This window comes from Crocuta crocuta, unplaced genomic scaffold (assembly GCF_008692635.1).
Source record: "Crocuta crocuta isolate KB4526 unplaced genomic scaffold, BGI_CrCroc_1.0 scaffold176, whole genome shotgun sequence".
NCBI classification, from domain to species: domain Eukaryota; kingdom Metazoa; phylum Chordata; class Mammalia; order Carnivora; family Hyaenidae; genus Crocuta; species Crocuta crocuta.
The window spans coordinates 5,963,291-5,983,118 of record NW_027531905.1 but is presented as its reverse complement, the minus strand read 5'-3'; the positions used below and the strand labels follow the sequence as shown (position 1 = coordinate 5,983,118).

Here is a 19,828-nt window from a genome sequence, read left to right as displayed (position 1 = left end):
GGGTGCCTGGGTGGCTCAGTCGGTTGAGTGTCTGACTTCAGCTCAGGTCATGATCTCTCGGCTCATGGGCTCTGTGGTGACAGCTCAGAGCCGGGAGCCTGCTTTGGATTCGCTGTCTCCCTCTCTCTCTGTCCCCCACCTGCTCTCTCCCTCTCTCTCTCCCTCTCCCTCTCCCTCTCAAGAATAAACATTAAAAAATGTTTTTTTTAAATTTAAGGGGCGCCTGGGTGGTTCAGTCAGTTAAGCGTCCAACTTTGGCTCAGGGCATGATAGAGAGGTTTGTGAGTTTGAGCTACAGGTTGGGCTTTGGGCTGACAGTCCGGAGCCTGCTTGGGATTCTCTCTCTCTCAGCCCCTTCCTGACTTGGGCTTTCACTCTCTCTCATAATAAATAAATACACTTAAAAATAAATTAAGAATCCTAGTCCTTGAAACATGATGGCTATTCCTACCATACTTTCTTTCTTGAAAGGAAAGAAAGAGATACTGTCCTTGACTGGGGACAGTGTAACAATCCAGGGGCTTAAAAAATGTTAGGAAATGCTATATACTTTTCTGCATGGAAAAAAAAAATATGTAGAAGCATCCGTGCCTGATATCTCTAGCTTTCCTATTAGACTTTGAATTCAGTGGATATAACTGAAATCAGAGCAGACATAAGAAGAGCCAAAGACATGGCAAATGCTTTCTAAGTTGCTAGAATTCAGATTGATGCTGTAACAATTATGCCACTCAGAAATAAATATATATCTACGAAACATCAAATGTTAAGCAGAAAAATAATTGCTTCCACCGAACTTGGCTTCATGATCCTTACACCAAACTAACAATTAGAGAGTCCAATTTCAATCCATTTCCTGGATTGCATTTTTCATTACTCCCATTAACCATGAATTTGAGAGGTCATGTAAATGGCAGTAATCCAAAGAGTCTTTGTTGCTTGGTGAAAGATATGTAGGTGCCCATTAAAGGATTTAAATCTAATATGTCAAGTATTTTTCCCCAAGATATTTTTCTTTGTGGAAAGTTTCCTTTTAATTTTTTAAATGAGGCCTCATGGGTGCCCAGATTTGGGGAATCTATTACTAATTAAGTAGCCAGGACCTACACACATGAAACAAAGAACAATCCTAAAATGATATATAGTATAAGCTATTAGGAAAGCATGTATGCAGTTTTTGGGAAACATTATAGCTGTAGGACTTCAACACAAAGAGAAGATCATTGCTGGTTGGAACTCTTCTAAGAAATAGGGTAAATCCATCTCAATTTAGATCTTAGAAAAACTAAGGTAGTACTAAAACGAGTTTTAAGAAAAGGAGGAGATATTTTATTAGTTCAGAAGTGGCATCATGAACAATAGTAAGAAAAGTGCCTGGAAGATATAAGGCTCTATCTATCTAGGTAGAGTTTGCTGACATGATTGGTAAAGAGTGACCTACAGAATTAAAAAGTCCATGGAAGTTGAATAAGATCTTGGCTGCCAGAAAGCTAATATTAGTTTGGTAGGATTTTTTCTATTAATCCTACGTAGTGCCTGTATTACATAAAAATATTACCAGCCTGCATGCATTTTTTATAATTTTTTTAAATGTTTTATTATTTATTTCTGAGATAGAGATGCAGCGTGAGCAGGGAAGGGTCAGAGAGAGAGGGAGACACAGAATCTGAAGCAGGCTTCAGGCTCTGAGCTGGCTGCCAGCACAGAGCCCGACATGGGGCCCAAACCCACAAATCGTGAGATCATGACCTGAGCTGAAGCCGGACGCTTAACCAACTGAGCCACCCAGGCGCCCCAGCCTGAATGCATTTTTGCAAGAACTTATTCCCCTAAAGTCATCTTGAATACACACTAGATGCTAAGGTGTAGCTGGCATTGGACCAGAAAAACAATTCTGCCTGTGCACACAGAATTTATACTCCAGTGGAAACATTTATCATTAGTTTTGATCATGATAAGGATGATAATGATAATAAGAAATTATCTTTATTCAGCTTTTTAATTATAATACTGAAATTATAAACACTGAAGTTTTAGAGTACATCATGTCATAGTCATTCATTCATTCATTCATTTATTCATTTTTCATTCAATCACTCATTCATGCAACATTTGTTAAGTGCCTATAATCAAGGTCTTTACAGTTACCAAGGATGTTGACTTAACTCAAATGATTATAATTCATTTCTTATAAAGATATGAGTAGATATCACACAAGAGTTTTACCAATATTCCCCAAAGAAGTTCCTTCCTGTAAAATATCTATGGTGCATTTTTGCAGAAGTTGTTGCCTCTGATGGAATGGTTTCCCCCTTTCTCTCTGAACCTTCAAGGTTCAGATCAAGTGTTGCCTCTTCCATGAGCCCTCTCCTGACTCCTAGGGAAAATATATTTTGTGGATGCCTCCATTTTAACAAAAGTATATTAAATTATGACTTATCTATCTCCTGTCTCCCTACACACTCTTAACGGCGAGCTCCTTGATGCCATCCTTATTCATCTTTCCATTTTAGCAACTGAAATGATGCCTGATGTAAGAGGTGCTCAATAAGTGTTCTTGAAAGACTATCTTATAATAAAGGAGCTTTAGGTGCATTGTATGTGATTATTATAATATTTGAGTGCTAACAGCTGGTTGAGGGTCTAGCTACACAGGTCTTTTGTTCCTCTAAACATGCCACGCTCATTGCCACTTTCAAGCCACTCTCTGGGATGTCCCCCCTACCTCCTCATTTCATATTGCTGGCGTGAGCTTTCTCACTTAGAGCTAGCTTCAATTTCAGCTCCTCAGAGAAAAGCCTCCTGATCCCCAATCTACAATGGCATTTCATCACTGTCTTTCCTCACACCCTGCTCTCATTCACCACGGAGCTCATATCATACTCTGCTGTCTTTCTGGTTTGTCTACTCTTCATTGCTCCCGGTCAGAATGTAAATTCCCTGAGAGCTGCTCTCTTGTTAGTCTTCACTGCTGTACCCTTACCAGGTAGCACAGTGCCTGCCATCTAGTAAGCACGCAAAAAATCCATGCGAGTGAATGAAGAATAAATGAGAAATCTGGACCCTCTCTTCCATAGGTGGCAAACTATGGTTCATGGGATACATTCCACTTGCTGGCGAGCTTTGTTTGGACTGCTCATGCTTTTTAAAATATTGAATGAACGGTCAAATTTAAAAATTAAAAGACTTTACATTTTTCAAAAATTTCAAAATTCAGGTTTCTGTTGAAATCTTAAAAGAAGTGGAAATCTAGGGCCTACAATCCCAACTGGAAAGTCAACAGAGGTGAGTAATGGTGGCCTGTTTTGGAAGAGGATCACCAGACTGTCCCAGCCTGGCCTGCTCCCTCAGCCCTCACTCACATGCCCCGTCTGAACCTGAAGGTGGTCAGGATTTGGCCCTGATCTCTTCTGCTAATGCTCTCTGTGACCCATGCTCTATGTCACACTCGTGTGACTCTTATAAACCCTGTCCTCATGGACTGCTGTAACTACTAAATCTGAGACTATATCTTCAGAGATAACCTAGCATCAGAACTCACTTTTTTATTATTTCTGCCTTATGACATGGAAAGATTATATAATCAAATCAAAACTGAATTCATTATATACCAGAAGAAAATCTAGGTGTTTAAGAGAGCTCATCGTGGCAGAAGAAACCTATCATTAAAACATTAAAAAGCAAATTAATCTGGAAAAGGTAGATATAACTACTATGACTAAGATTGGTTACTGTCAGTTAAAATTCACTAACAAGAACAAGAAATGAACCCTGTCAGAAGAATGGATAAACACATTTTCAGATAATTCACAAAAAATAGAAATATCAAATGACATTAAAAGATAGTCCATTTTATTTGTAATCCAAAAGATGTGAATTAAATGAAATCCCCTTTCATCTATAATTGATTAATTCATTTAACAAACATTTGTGGAGTGGTCACTATGTTCCAAACAGTGTAAGTTGGACAAATATTTTTTTAAATGGTAGTAATTTTAGGATTCAGTAAAATTAACACCATCACACATTGTGAAAAACAATTTTATGATATGTGTCAAGAACCATAAAATAGTTACTATCCTGTGACCTAGTAATTAAACTTCTTGGAATTTATTCTAGGGAGGTAATCAGTGTAGCAGACAAAGATTAATGTATGAGGACGTTAATCATAGCATAATTTATAATATCAACACATTAGAGACCTAAATGTCCCACAATACGAATGATTAAATAAATTATGGTACATTCAAATGATGGATGATTATCCAGACATTAAAATTATGTTTTCAAAGACCATTTAGTGACATAGAGAAATGCTCACTAAAACTTTTAAAATCTGTATTTTAAAAATAATTTCATATAGCCAGTTATAACGATCCATTCTCTCTTTCCTTATGATAAAGAACTTACTCCATATAAATCTTAGATCTAGTGGGTATTAAAATAGAAGGTCTCACATGTTCACTGCAGCATTATTTACAACAGCCAAGATGTGGAAACAACCTAAGTATCCATAAATGAATGAATGCATAAAGAAGACGTGGTATATATATTTACACAATGGAATACTATTTAGCTATATAAGAAAAAGGGAAATCCTGCTGTCTGCAACAACTTGGATGGACTTTGAGGGCATTATGCTAAGTTAATTAAATAAGTTGGAGAAAGACAAATACCATATGATCTCTTACATGTGGAATCTAAAAATGTGGAACTCATAGAAACAGAGAGTGGAAATGTGATTGCCAGGCGTGGGGGCTGAGAGAAATAAAGAGGTATTGGTCAAAGGATATAAATGTCCAGTTGTGGTACAGCCCCTCTGGAAAACAGTGTGGAGGGTCCTCAGGAAACTAACACTAGAACTCCCCTATGACCCAGCAATAGCACTGCTAGGAATTGACCCAAGGGATACAGAAATGCTGATGCATAGGAGCACATGTACCCCAATGTTCATAGCAGCACTCTCAACAATAGCCAAAACAGGGAAAGAACCTCAGTGTCCATCAACGGACGAATGGATCCAGAAGATGCGGTTTATCTATACCATGGAATACTACATGGCAATGAGAAACAATGAAATCTGGCCCTGTGTAGCAACATGGATGGACCTTGAGGGTGTTATGCTGAGCGAAATAAGTCAGGCAGAGAAGGACAAATACCATATGTTTGCACGTATAGGAGGATTAGGAGGAACTTGACGGAGGACCAAGGGGGAGAAGAAGGGCGGAAATGGTGGGGGAAAGGGAGAGAGGCAAACCATGAGAGACTCTTGAATGCTGACAAAAACTGAGGACTGATGGATGTGGGGGGAGGGGGGGATGGGCATGGAGGAGGACACTTGTGGGGATGAGCACTGAGTGTTATGTGGAAACTAATTTGACAATAAACTATTTGTAAAAAATAAAAATAAAAAAAAATAAATGTCCAGTTGTAAGATTAACAAGTTCCGAGGATCTAATGTACAGATTGGTGAACATAGTTAATAATACTATACCATATACTTGAATGTTGCCAAGAGAGTATACCTTAAATGTTCTTACCAAATAAGAAATAGTGATACAATGGGATGAAGCTAATGGTGTGGCGGTAATCATTTTGCAATATATGAATATGCCAAATCAACACATCAAACTTATACAGTGTTATGTGTCAATTATATCTCAATAAAGCTTGGGGGGAAATAAAATAAGGTTTTTCAGATAGATAAAACAGAATTTGCTACATGGGACCAGAAAAGCAATATGGTTTAATACATGTTACACATACACAAAGTACTGAAGAATGTCCTAGATTGCAGGCAATGACTATTCTATAGAAAGACAGGAATGAAGGGGAGAAGGGACAGGAAGAAAGTAAAATATAAAAGAACAAGACCACAGGAGAAAGAAGAAGCAGAGATGTGTAAAGAGAACACGTGAAGGACGGAAAATCAAAAAGGGCACATAGCTGAATTTTAAGGAAATTCTCTGCACGCACTATAGTATTGAACTTGAGAAATTCCCTTTTTGATGTATTTATAGTATTATGTAGATCAGACAAGACACTTACAAGAAGCATTATTTGTTTCTTGTAACACCAACCACAGGAAGGGCCGAAAAGGATGTCATGGCAGAAAAGCAGAACTACCTCACTACCACGAAGAGAATAACAACAAAAATTGAAAGTCTGAGTGCACCAAAATAAACTGTCTGTACAAAAGATGATTATAGTAAAACAAGGAGGAAGTCGAACGTTGGTTTTGGAATTACTGAACTGTGCAAAGGCAGAAACCAATCTGCATGGTCATCAGCGTTCAGGAGACAAATAATTCCACGTCCACAATGAAAGCAGAGAAATCTGGGCTCCATGAAACCCCTGGAGCTGAGCCACATGGCTACTCCTGAAGGAAAGTATTACACCCCCTGTTCTTTGCATTTGTGCTTCGGTGTGGCAGTTGTTTGAACAGCAGATTCATAATGCACCCAACAACCGTGGCTGGCTTCCGAAGAAATAGAACATCCAAGCCTAAAGAAAGCTGAAGGAGTCACTTGTGGAAAGATCAAAAGAGCACAGTGGATTCTCTTCTATGAGTGAAAACTGAATTTTTCATTAAAAGATGGTGGGAAGAGTCACCCAAGAGAATACACTTAGAAGTACTAAAGTAACAATGTTCTGCACCACTGTACATAAATAAGAGGACAGTTGCTTAACTCTACACTGTCAGTTACATATACTGTTCCATACATTTGTCATTCCTACCCCCTTTTGAGTTCCTAGAAGAATGCACATGGACTCTCATTTCATATTTACTCTTAACAATTTATGTTCAGCAATTCAGAATCTGCTTCCCTTTACTCTTGTGATGTACTCCCTCTTCCTGAAATCTGGCTTCATTTATGTATCTCTGCATTGTACCATTCCAGTTCAGCAAAGTTTTGGTTTTGTGGCATTGACAAACCTCTATATATCCATGCAAGCCATTTTCACATCTGTAACATTATCTCTTTGTTTCATTAAGTTGTTTTTATATTTTATACCCTTGCTCCTTTTTTTCTTTTCTTTCTTTNACTCCTGAATTCCCACTTTGGGACAACTCCACCATAATTTTAAAATCTAAGCTGTTCTCTTCAAGAACTGCCATAAACTTAAATCCATCAAGACCATGACCCTTATGCAATCTTCACTTTTTACACCTTTTATATTTTGTATCATTACCTTTCAATCTGTGACTAGCTCTTGTATTCTTCATTATCATTATCCATTCTTTTCAATATTCTCCATAGCCTGTTTTTAAAATTTGTATTCTCTACTCTTATCCTTAGTCTGATTAAAAATGAACTGACCTAAAAGAGTGTCTTCTTGACCTTGACATTTTTACTGTTACACACATCATACTGGTAATCTGAGGTTACATTTTAAAACCTCCTCTTCATGATTATGGGTGATTGGTTCAAACAGCTGCCACTCTACTGGTTCCAAGGCTGACTTGGTGGTCTGGTTGTTCCTTTCCCACTGAAAGGCTTCAAGGTTAGGGCTTGTTTGTGTAGTTGCTCACGCAGGCAGAGGGGACAGCCTCTCCAGACAGAGCAAGATTAGCTTTCAGTCAAGAACACATGGGGGGCTCTGTTCTAAAATTTTCTTCTAAAATTTTCACTGTTCCCTCTGGCTCATTCTTCCTTGTTGTTTTCCTTCTAAACACTGTCCATGTTCGGCCATCACGTTTCTCTATTCATTCTAGTAGCCAGTTTGGTTTTCATTCTCAGCCTGTGATTTTTTTTCTTTCCATTCACATTCAATCTTTAGTCATTCCTTTTCTAGATTGACTCAATTCCTGTCATCTGAATTTCTCTTTCTCTCAAAAACAATACCTTTTCCGCATCCTAAAGCTCTGTGTTCACTTCCTTCAACTTGCCCTTCATTCTGTCCTTCTCAATACATAAAATTTTCTTTTGTCTTTCTAGCTATAACCCATCTGCCCTTAACTGTTTCCATTCTATATATGCATTTTGGGAGAGACCCAAAAATCTTCTAAGTGATTGAAATGTATTAAAAAACCAGAGCAACCTCTTTTGTTAATATATCCTAGAATGCAACTCCTCTCCAGACCTTTTGTAAAAATTATACTTGAGTTTACATATATCAGACATACAAAGAAGAGAAGGGCAAGAAGTATCTAAAGAGTAATCTTTTAACACCTTAAATTTACACAGTGCTGTATATGTCAATTATATCTCAATAAAACTGGAAAAATTTAAAAAGTAAAAATAAGTAAATATAGTCAGGATCTTACTTTATATCTACCAATGTCTATTCAATTAACTGACACGATATATGGGAAGAAGAAAGAGGGAGAGGTTGACAATATGAGTAAACGACTGGAAAGAAAGATTGGGAAAGTCCACAAAGTTTAGATTTTATCTTGTAAAAAAAAGAAGAAACCATTATGGAAAAAATCAAATTGGCATTGTACACTCAATATGTTTAACTTTTAAACAAATCTGTGTTAGAAGATGCAGATTTCAAGTTGATCTTCATGTTAATAAAATTAAATTAATCAAATAATACTTATCAAGCATCTATTTTCATGAGGTACTATAGAATCAAAATGGTTCCTCTAAAAGAATTTAGAATTTAGCCCAGTATCTGTTAGAAGTCCAATGGAAACCACTTATGACTTCTGTATGAAACATGCCAACCTACAACTCAAAGAGGCCAAAAGCCATCTGTAAGGTTTATCCTGATTAGACCTGAAGGCACCCCCTTACTTCACACTATCTTCTCAGCCTCTTCTCCTCTCTCCTTCAGACTTCCATTTGTTGCCATGGTTTGCCTATTTCTCAGGCTCTGACCTGGGACTGTCTCCTCCCTCCTGGCCCAGAAGTTTTTGGCAGCAAGTATCATTTTCTTGTGGATCAGCCCCTAGCATAACTCTGGGAACACAGCTGGGAATTCGGGGAGCATTTCCTTCTCCTTGGCCCAGAGCAAGGGGGCAGGTGCTGAAGAAATGAAGGGACCAGAACTTGAAAATAACAAGCCATGGCACAAAACACAACTGATAAGATTAGCAAAAGAATACAAGATTTAAAATGTGATACCTGATGGGCCAGAATATAGATATTGTGCCCAACATCCTTTGGGGAAACACCATCATCTCCTCCATCATCATCCCCATGGTCACATTCCAATCCTTGGTTATAGGCGTTCTTCATCACGTCCACCTATCAAAAAAACAAATAGGAACCACAGGCATTTTACATCGTCTACGAGATACAATTAAAAACTGGAACACTTCCTAAGACTTGAAAAGTACGAAAGAACTATAAATGAAAATGGCCTTGGAAATCATCTTTATTTAAATAAACATGAACAATATCTTCTGTCTTCCTTGAAAACTTTTGCTTTGATGTCTGAATGTTGACAATGCCAAAGTTCCAATGAGTTAGGCAACTCTGGAGCCCTGAGGCCCATCCATTATTTATTAAGCTTCCACAAGGTACAGGGACAAATGGTATTGGACGTCATCCTCTGTAGTGAGGACTCAACAGTGGGTACAACACAGTATATGCCCTCAAGAAACGTACTGTCCAGTGGGAGAGTTGGTACATCAAGAGGCGAACACGACAGTTCTACGGCAGCGCTAAGTGTGAGGCACTGAGTGAGCACAGTAGGGGCATGAACTCGGGCAGGAAACTGATGGTGGGCCACAAGGAGAAAGTGGATGATGAGATAAGGGTGCCGTGGGCAGAGGGCTACTGTACAGCGCTGCTGCTGAATGAACACGTAATTCTTTGTCCCATTTAACCATAAGAACAGAAAACGTCTTGCTCCTCTTAGTCCACTACATTACAGATAGGAGGCTCTCCGTAAATATACGTTAAATAAAACCGTATCTTACATTTTTCTTTATCTGCCCTCCTCAACTTCATTCCTCACTATTAAACAGAGAGCAAAAGACTGCCTTCCGTAAGATCTCCTTGTAGTGCTCATAAGATTGGGACTTAGTCATGGGGTCACTGCGTTATATGGTTTGAGAATGTTCTCAGTGCTTTTGAAACCCCATGCTTTCAGGGACAAAAAGAGAGAGACAAACCAAGAAACAGACTCTTAACTGTAGGGAACAAACTGATGGTTACCAGAAAGGAGATGGGTGGGGGGATGGGTGAAATAGGTGGTGGGGATTAAGGAGGGCACTTGTCGTGAAGAGCCCTGGGTGATGTATGGAATTGTTGAATCACTATGTTGTGCGCCTGGAACCAATATAACCCTGGATGTGAAATATACTGGAATTAAAATTTAAAAAAGAAGCCCAGGGCCCTTAAAGCATGCTGATATTCCTTCAGAATTTTCATGTTATAAGCGAGGAAGAAAGTATAACTTCTTTTTTTTTAAATTTTTTTTAATGTTTTATTTATTTCTAGGAGAGAGAGAGAGAGAGAGACAGTGTGAGCAGGGGAGGGTCAGAGAGAGAGGGAGTCACAGACTGAAACAGGCTCCAGGCTCTGAGCTGGCAGTCAGCACAGAGCCCGACGCGGGGCTCGAACCCACGAACCGTGAGATCATGACCTAAGCGAAAGTCGGACGCTTAACCAACTAAGCCACCCAGGCGCCCCAAGAAAGTATAACTTCTAAAATAAGCAGACACACTAATGATTCTCTGTAGAATCCCTGGTCAAGTTTTCACATAATTTCCTTTAGGTCAAGCACGGTGTAGTATTTCAATGATACAAACAAGTACAGAAGCTACTGGTTTTATTCTTATTGTTCAGAAAGAGATACAGACAAAATTTTCGAGGAAAAACATTTTTTACATATCTTTCTCAAATATTCCAACACACAAACTAAAGCGAACTATTTTTTCTGGCAAAAAGAATTTGTAGATAGTGTAATATTGTGACAATCTGATTAAGAAAAGTACTTAGAGGAGCATCTGGGTGGCTCAGCCAGTTAAGTGTCTGACTCTTAGCTGTGGCTCAGGTCATGAACTCGCAGTTCGTGTGATAAAGCCCCACATTGGGCTCTGTACTGACAGCCTGGAGCCTGCTTGGGATTCTCTCTTTCCCTCTCTCTCTACCCCTCCCCTGTTTGTGCACTCCGTCTGTTCCTCTCATTCAAAATAAATAAATAAACTAAAAAAAAAAAAGTACTCAGTGTGGATAAAACCAATGAAGTAAGGACCCAAATCACACAGGCATTTGGCATCAGGGGACCTCCTGAGTTACTTGTAAAGGTAGGTCGTGACATGACATCATGTTTGGTAGAGCAGTGAAAGTCACTAGACTCTTTTCCTGACATGCACACTACAAATTTGTCCCTTTGTGGATGCACATTATTAGAATAATCTCAAAAGTTTTCTTACCAGTTCCCTGGGTCTCATGTTAAAAAGAATTCTTTCCGCATTCTCGCTGTCATGTCTGCTTTCCATGATGGCCAGCAAGAGCTTGGAGGCATTGTTCTAGAGAGACAGATTCAGTTAATGCACAAGAAAAGCCTATTTCATGAATTAACAATCCCTACATTTGTTTCAGTTGACATTAGCAGGAGCATTTTTTAAAAAAACAAACACAATTTTAAACTGCTAATTTCATTTGGCTAACTAACATTTTAAAATAGAATGTTTTAGGGGCGCCTGGGTGGCTCAGTCAGTGAAGCATCCAACTCTTGATTTAGGCTCAGGTCATGATCTCACAGTCATGAGATGGAGCCCCATAATCACCGAGCATGGAGCTTGCTTAGGATTTGCTCTCTCCCTCTTCTTCTGCCCCTGCCTTGCTCACTTAAGCATGTGGGCACTCATATGCTCTCTCTCTCTCTCTCTCTCTCTCTTAAATAAATAAATAAATAAATACATTCATACATACATACATACATACATACATAAAATAGAATGCTTTATTTCAGAGTCAACACATAATAAAAATAATGAATCATGAGAGACACCTTACAAAGAATATTTTAAATATTGGTGAAAGAGTGTTTTAAATACAAAATTGACTTTATATGTAATGCATTAAAATATAATATTTTCCTTCACCATTTTCTAAATAGGCATTGCCATGATGCCATTTTAATGAGACTAAACAAGGTGAGGGGCGCCTGGGTGGCTCATCCGGCTTTAGCTCAGGTCATGATCTCACGGTTTGTGAGTTGGAGGCCTGCATTAGGCTCTGTACTGACAGCTCAGAGCCTGGAGCCTGCTTCGGATTTTGTGTCTCCCTCCCTCTCTCTTTGTCCCTCCCCAGCTCTTTCTCTTTTTCTCTCAAAAATAAACATTTAAAAATTTTTAAAAAGACAGTAAAGTGAACCAGTAGTAATGATGTATTTTACAGAAATGGCATACAATTTAAAGAACTTAGTGTAATAGTTTGTAGCATGAAACATGAATACATATTAGCATATCAAAATTTTAAAGACATTTCAGCAATTAATTACTGAGAATTAATCTGAAAATTCTAAATTCATGAGTTAGAAGTAAAATGGATATTTATTGATAATAGTTTTTTGGTCTCACCCTATGGCAGTATTTATGCAACATGTTTATCATCTGGGTTGTAGAAGAATAATATTTTCTAATTTTGTTTAATAGAGACTAAAACTAGTTTACATTGTCTTTGATGTTTCTAATTTGGTTTATAAACATATATTCTCAAACATTTGACCTGAAGACTGCAAAAATGTTTCTGATACAGTTGATTTATGATCCAAAGAATTATAGAAAGTCTTATTACACAAAGCACAATATCCTCAACATGTGGGAAGATGTTTCTTTACACTGTTTTCAATAGCACAGCTCCAGAATTGTGGCTGACTGTGAAATGATAAAAACCACCTGGGAGATATTTCTACAGTGTTTCCGCAATATTTATTTAGATAAAAATCTCAACCTCCACACACAATCTTTGATAGGAGCACAAGAGAAGTAGAGTCAAACGGCTTTAAGATGTTTTTCAGTGAGTCAAAATTAACATCTTACAGGATAAAATCTTGAACTGAATCAGTTGCTTGATGTATATAGACATTCACTATATAAATTTTGTTAATTTTATACAAATTAATTTTACTGAGTATTTTAACACTAACTTGTCTCCAACTATTTTTTTCTTTCAGAAGTATAGCCTAAAGACTGTCTTTAAATGACTAATTTTAGTAGCAATGATGTCTGATGATGATGGTAGTGATGTCCTGGAAAAGCTTTAGGATTTTGTAAGGGAAGTGGCTTTATTTTTTTCTGTTCCATTTTCAGTTTTTACAGATTTGTACCAATCCTAAAATCCATTTTTATAATCTAGCATCCTATACAAACAACATATCTTAAAAAAAAAAAAAAAATAAGGCTCCAGGATTAGTGGAGAGCTTAGATCCTCAGAGAAATCTGAACTGATCTTACAGAATTTAAAGCTAAAACCTTGGTAACACTCACAGTATTCTCTAATGAACTTTACTTAGCAGGCCCAATACATAATAGCTTAAAATACATCCAATTTCAGAATACCCTTAGCAAGATGATTTTTTTTCCAACCAATTTTCTTTTTATTCTATGTTGGAAGAATGGAAGTTTTGTAAATGACCTACTGAAATCTGAGTCAACTTGAAAGTACAAGAGCCTATATACACTAAGAAATCAAACGTGTGTGTCGGCGTCAACAGAAGATTTTCTTCCAAAGGGAGTTAGGGACCTTTATTCAAAAACTACCTATTTACAAATTCAACACTTTACAGTCACAAATCAGCTATGAAATATAAATTAAAAATGAAAGGACAAGACATATGCATTAAAAATTCATAAACTTGTATAGTGAGTATATAAAATTAAGTACAGCTAAAATTATAAATAATTAAACAGTTAAATTTAAGAATGAGTGATATAAAATAAACCTTAATTTAGCATTTGAAATATGGCATACTCTATAATGTTATGGAGAATTTATAATTGAAAGCATTCTACCCATGGAGGTCCCCTAAAAAAGGCCAATATGTATTATTCTACCTTAAAAACATTGTTCTCATATTGGCCATTGTATACACAGCTTCACAGATTGCTTGAAAAGTTATAAATGCCTTGTTCTTGAAGCAGAAGACTATATTTTAAATATTTCAAGTTAAATCCATTCCTCTGGTATTTTGTATATAGTTTGATTCAGCCAATTGTCATATTTTGAAAAGATATATATAATAATGCTTAGTAAATAAAGGACATTTTAAATAATCCATTTTCAAAAAACCATTTTCATTTAAACAGCTAAACATATCTATATACTGCTAAGTAATACACTGTCATTTAGTTTTTTTACATAGGTCTGGGTTTGTAAGTAATCTATATGCCTATACTTTGTTCTAAATTGATGAACCACTCAGTATTTCCCCCCATTAAGTTACATCAATTAAAAATGAGATTTAAAGGTATAGTTCTTAGGCCAATAAAGGATTTTAAAAGCTGAAGGTCAAGGCTTCTGTATGTTGTTTTTTATGAATTATGATTAAAGATGAATATAAGATGAAATAAACATTTTTCTCGTAACTCAAACCAAGCTATTATGGGCCTAGGTTAGCTTCATTAACTAAAGTATGATGTTAATGAAGAAAAGGATACAAGTTCAATCTATGTAAGGATCATCTTCATTCTATTCTATGAACAGAAAGACCTAAGGCTTATACATACTGCCAATGAAAACAGTGAAAAAATACAAATTCACCTTGTCTGTGAAAAGAAACATTTGCTTATTCGGAGCCTCTAGCACAATCTTCACATAAGCACAACATATGATTCCATTATATATCTAAATCTACATTTAGAAATAAAATTATAGGGGCGCCTGGGTGGCTCAGTCGGTTAAGTGTCGACTCGTGCTCAGGTCATGATCTAGCAGTTCATAGGTTCAAGCCCTCTGTTGGGCTCTGTGCTGACAGCTCAGAGCCAGGAGTCTGCTTCATGAATTCTGTGTTTCCCTCTCTCTCTCACCCTTCCCCACTCATGCTCTGTTTCCCTCTGTCTCTCAAAAATAAATAAAAATGCTAATTTTTTTTAAAGAAAAAAGAAACAAAATTATGAAAATGTCATTCCTATTCTTCCTCGTCATAAATTTACCTATACAAAGTTTAACTTAATTATATTTGCTGTGATACTGGGTAGACCTGTCTTTACAGAAAAATTATATTCAACGTTTTTTGTGGTTTTTTTACACTTTAACACTAAACATAATAATGTGATCTTTAATAATTCATCTCTATTGAATATCATGCTTTTGGATTTGGGATTTATATAGTTTCTTGTGTATATTCATTTGTCTATTTCCATTTGGCAAAAACTTGAAGAAAAAAATTTAAATGCCATTTTGTTCCTGAGCTCTGATAAACGGAACTGCTGGGAAGTATGTGCACAGCTTAAGTTAAGGCAGCTTCTCACAGGGAGTGTGAAAATAGCTCATAGTATTTGGGGAAAAAATAAGATTCTGATGTAAAAGTAAATAACTTCTAGAAAGAAGACAGCCATAAAACTAGAATACAGCCCCCCCCCTTTTTTTACATAGTCTAATTCATTGTGACTTGCTAGATAGAATTCTGTAGTCAAGCTGAATTAAAAATACATGGCATGATGAATTTTTAACACCTTCTGTTCCTCTATATAATAAAAAATATATATAAAATAAAAACAAAGAGAAGTAGTGAAACAAAGTGGCTACTTAAAAGACCTTGCAATAAAGTACCCTCCAAATGAACATTGTATCCAAGCTTGTTGGACGTTTCATTAGGAATTTAGTGCACATTGTGCTTTCAATTCATTAGCTGAAAATAATATAATATCTGGGGTTTTACAAGAGCTACTTGAAGATTCAGAATCAATTCAGAAAGCAAGTTTTATATAGAAAATGTCACTCCTCACTCCCCCACCCCCAAATTGTGGATTCACTCTACCTTTAGTTGGAGCACCAGATCCATTCGATATTTACCGAGAGGGTTTATGTCATTTAGAATCAAAGCAATGATGATATCAATCCCATTTGATTCATGAGTAGCAATACACGTCTAGAAAGCAAAATGTTTGTAAACAACATTTTATTTATAACATAAAGGTACTAGAAATTATCTGACATAAAATAACAGTCATCTTAGTTTTAAGTTTATATAAATAACTTAAATATATATATTAAAATATAATAATATATTAAATATATAATTTAAATATATCTTTAAATATAATTAAGTTTTAACTTTGAGATTAAGTCAAGGATTTAAGTTTTATTTGTTCTTTTATATTAGAATCTTTTAATTCTAATTAAATAGTATTAATAGTATTGATTAAGTGTTTTTGAACACAGAACACTGAAAAAGACAGTGTGTAACAGGCATCTTTTGTTTTTAAAATGCTTGTTTATTTTAAGAGAAAGAAAGAGTGAATGAGGAGGAGCAGAGAGAGGGAAAGAGAGAATCCCAAGCAGACTCCGCGCTGTACGCACAGAGCCCGGTGCAGGACTTGATCTCACAACTGTGAGATCATGACCTGAGCTGAAATCAAGAGGAACACTTACCCAACTGAACTCACCCAAAAGGAGCACTCTATTTATTATTATGAACTCACCCAGGGGCCCCAGGAATCTTTTAAAATGAACCACTTTTATAGACTTTCAAAGAATTTCAAAAATTAAGTTAAATACTCTTTCAACCAACAAATTTTAATATTCCCTCCAATAGAGAAGTGCCTTAAATTTGGAATTTTAAGACCTGATTTCTCCTGGCTAGGAGAACATTCCCATTTATTAAAGGAGTGTTCACGATATGTCTGAAGTTTGTACTGATGTAGATATCAATTTAGCTGGTACTTAGTACTAAGTGAGTCACAAATGGCACTGCTGCAAGTGCTGGGTGGCAGCAGACAAGGAATACAGGTGCCTTCTAATGTTCTAGGGACATCCTGTCCATGACAGTGGTTAACTGAAGTTCTGCAGTTTCCTGAAATCTGAGTGATTCATAGAGGGATCTACTTGGGGAAAGTTTATAAAACATCCTGAGAGATAAACATCAGTATTTTGAAGTTTAGGGTCTATTGAGCCAGGATCCTGAACTTAATTCCATTTATAGAACTTGAACATCAGAAACCTGTGGGTTGGAGTTTGTAGAATTACATGTTATATAATGCAGTACCCAGTGTCTAGGGGGTTGAAAGATGGAAACTCAGGGGGGTTAAATGAGAAAGAGTAAAATCGAGGTAGTTCTGAAATGACTGCTATTTTTCAGAGTGGCCTTCATTTCTCCCTTTGCACAAAAAATTTTTTATTCCCCTGACACAAAGGAAAGGTGTCCTCCATCGATCATCTACATTTCCTGAGGTTCTGATCATTAAGACACTTGCTAAACTTAGAGGGAGTTGATTTGCAGATCATTTCTGGAATTTTCTGGCAACTTTCCTTTTGCATATTTTCAAAGCATGGGGTTCAAAGTAAGTATATTTTTAGAGTATATGGGATTCATGTTTATTCTCATTACTTATTATTGTTTTACTAAATTATTTTATTATTAGTTTTAACTTTTAGAGCTTACCAGATTTAATAAAGCATTTTCAAGACTCAATTTCATCCGTTTTAAGACCAAAAGTGGGGAATATGTTTTGGGCATTATAGATATACATGTTTTCATCAATGATGAGACCAAATCTCTAAATTTATGTATTTTTCCTTAACTTTAAATCAATACTTCAGTTTTCTTATATCATTACCCTAGGAAACTGAAATATAATACATGTGTCCATGACAAAATCTGCAAAGTCCTTTATCATGTAACATGTACATTGCAGAGGGGAGAGGAGCATCCTCACAACGAATTCTTTATGTCAGCAATTATCAGCATACCTCTGTATGTATGTATACGTGCGTGCACACGTTTATGCATTTTTTGTGCATATGTCATATAATTTGCAATAGAAAAGCAGCACATTTTTTTCCACACTTCTTTTCTATATTATGCACCGATGTTTCATCTCAATGGGTTCTTTAAAGCTTATACCCAAAGATGTTTACAACCTGAAAACGTCTTCTTCCAGGGTGAACCCATGTTTGTGATGGTAGCCCCGTAATTCTTAAGTGGATGTGAACAGTCAATTATTAAACTCTAGGGTGGCTCTCCTCCCTATACTAGTTCAAGTGTCCTATCTTCTACTCCCGCAATGTGTCCTTGATATCCAAGAAAATGGAATCAGGCAAACATTCTGGACGAGAGAGGTAAAATTTCACCCTCGAAGGGGTAATACAGTCAAAAGAGCCCTCTATTTAGACTCAGTCAAAATCCTGAGCTTTAAGAACAGCTCTACAATACTGATTCTGTCACTCTGAGACAAAAGAACATTACTAAGTCTCTGAGTCAGAACCTATTCATCCCCCAATGGGAGCAAAAAGACCTCGTTCATAATTTTGTGAATATAAAGGAGAAAATATATACGACCCACTCTAGTAGAGTGGAAGAAGCCAAAGAGAGTGTGTTCTACAAATCCTGGAAAAGAATCACTAAAGATGAAAACTGAGCAACGATGAAGAAACACATTGTACTCTTCAGTAGGTCTGATTTTTATCTGGAACATTTTCATGGGAAATTTCTGTTACGATGAAATTAAATAAAAATATGGCATAGTATTTGCTCGTCTATAATTCAGCCTTTGTATGTTTTGTGAGAAAAGTAAAAATATCTGGCAAAGCAAGAAGAAAGATCTTTTAAATGTAGACAAAGGTTGGCTCCTTCACCAATTTGATCCTTTTGCTAATTAGTCATGAATATTTTTGCGTGAAGAACCACTTTCACGGTTACCTGATTTTCATGGCATGGTCCCTGGCAATACTCCGTCAAGCTCTCCAGAGTCTGGTTGACCAGCACAACATTCTTCTCATTGATGTAGAGACCCAAAAGTCCCAGGCCACCCGTGGTACTTCCACAAATGCAGTCCAAAAACTGAAGGGTCTCACAGACAAGGTTATAATTTGTTTTGTTGTTTTGATTCCTCAAGAAGTTCTGAAGGCAAAAGAAAATATACCTGAGGGGTTAAAAGAAATCACTGTGCTAATTGTTTTCAGCTCTCTCACTGTGTGTGTTTTTCTAACTCAAAAATATCCCCATAGCAATGTGGAATGGAATTGCTTTTTATAAGAAAGTGTTCACATTTATTAAATTTCCCCTAGGTTTAAGAAAAAGACTCTTAAATTTTTTCCTCAAGAATTTAAATTGATCAGTATAGTCTCATAACAAACATTTCTCAATGTCATTATCTTCAAACTATATGGACACAGCAAAAAGAAACCAACAGGCAAGTAATAGGAAAAGGAAAAGGGAAAAAGAAACTAGAAAGAAGTTCTTTAGGGAAAGAAGCTATCAAATTTTCAAGTAAATGATCCCTTATAAACAGTACAGTTTCAAACAGTGGATGGTTCAACCATTATGGAGGGCAACTTAGAAGCATGTATTAAAAATTTCAGTTAATGTACAATCCTACTGATAATTTAGTAATAAGGTGTATTACTAAATGGAAAAAAGTAACTTGAGGAACAATATATATTCTGTGTTTTTTTTTAAAGTTTACATGTGCAGATCAATATGCTTCTATGTAAATAGAAATTTCTGGAAAGAAGTATAACCTGTTAATGTAATTTCTTTGGGGAAGTAAACCTGGTGAAAGGGGACACAGAGAGGGAAAGTATTATTTTTATTTATCATTTATTTTTATTGATTTATTATTTAATTTACTTATTTGAATTTATTCCTACCACTTATCTTTGTTTAGGCTTGTTTTGTGATTTTTCCCCAATTTTTTATTGTGGCAAAATAGATATAAAATTTACCATCTTAAACATTTTTAACTGTATAGTTCAGTGGT

General features: G+C 36.3%; 1 protein-coding gene across 3 annotated transcripts in view; it reads right to left on the bottom strand.

Annotated features, from left to right (window-relative positions):
• Positions 1 to 19,828, bottom strand: part of ITPR2 (inositol 1,4,5-trisphosphate receptor type 2) — a 490,032-nt gene that overhangs the window by 140,997 nt on the left and 329,207 nt on the right. For all 3 annotated transcript variants that reach the window (XM_077774582.1, XM_077774583.1, XM_077774584.1), the window contains exons 42-45: positions 18,769 to 18,969; positions 15,889 to 15,999; positions 11,336 to 11,431; positions 9,075 to 9,197 (exon numbers count right to left, since the gene is read on the bottom strand). In XM_077774582.1, the coding sequence (XP_077630708.1) occupies positions 9,075 to 9,197; positions 11,336 to 11,431; positions 15,889 to 15,999; positions 18,769 to 18,969 (531 nt within the window). The remainder of the gene's footprint in view (positions 1 to 9,074; positions 9,198 to 11,335; positions 11,432 to 15,888; positions 16,000 to 18,768; positions 18,970 to 19,828) is intronic.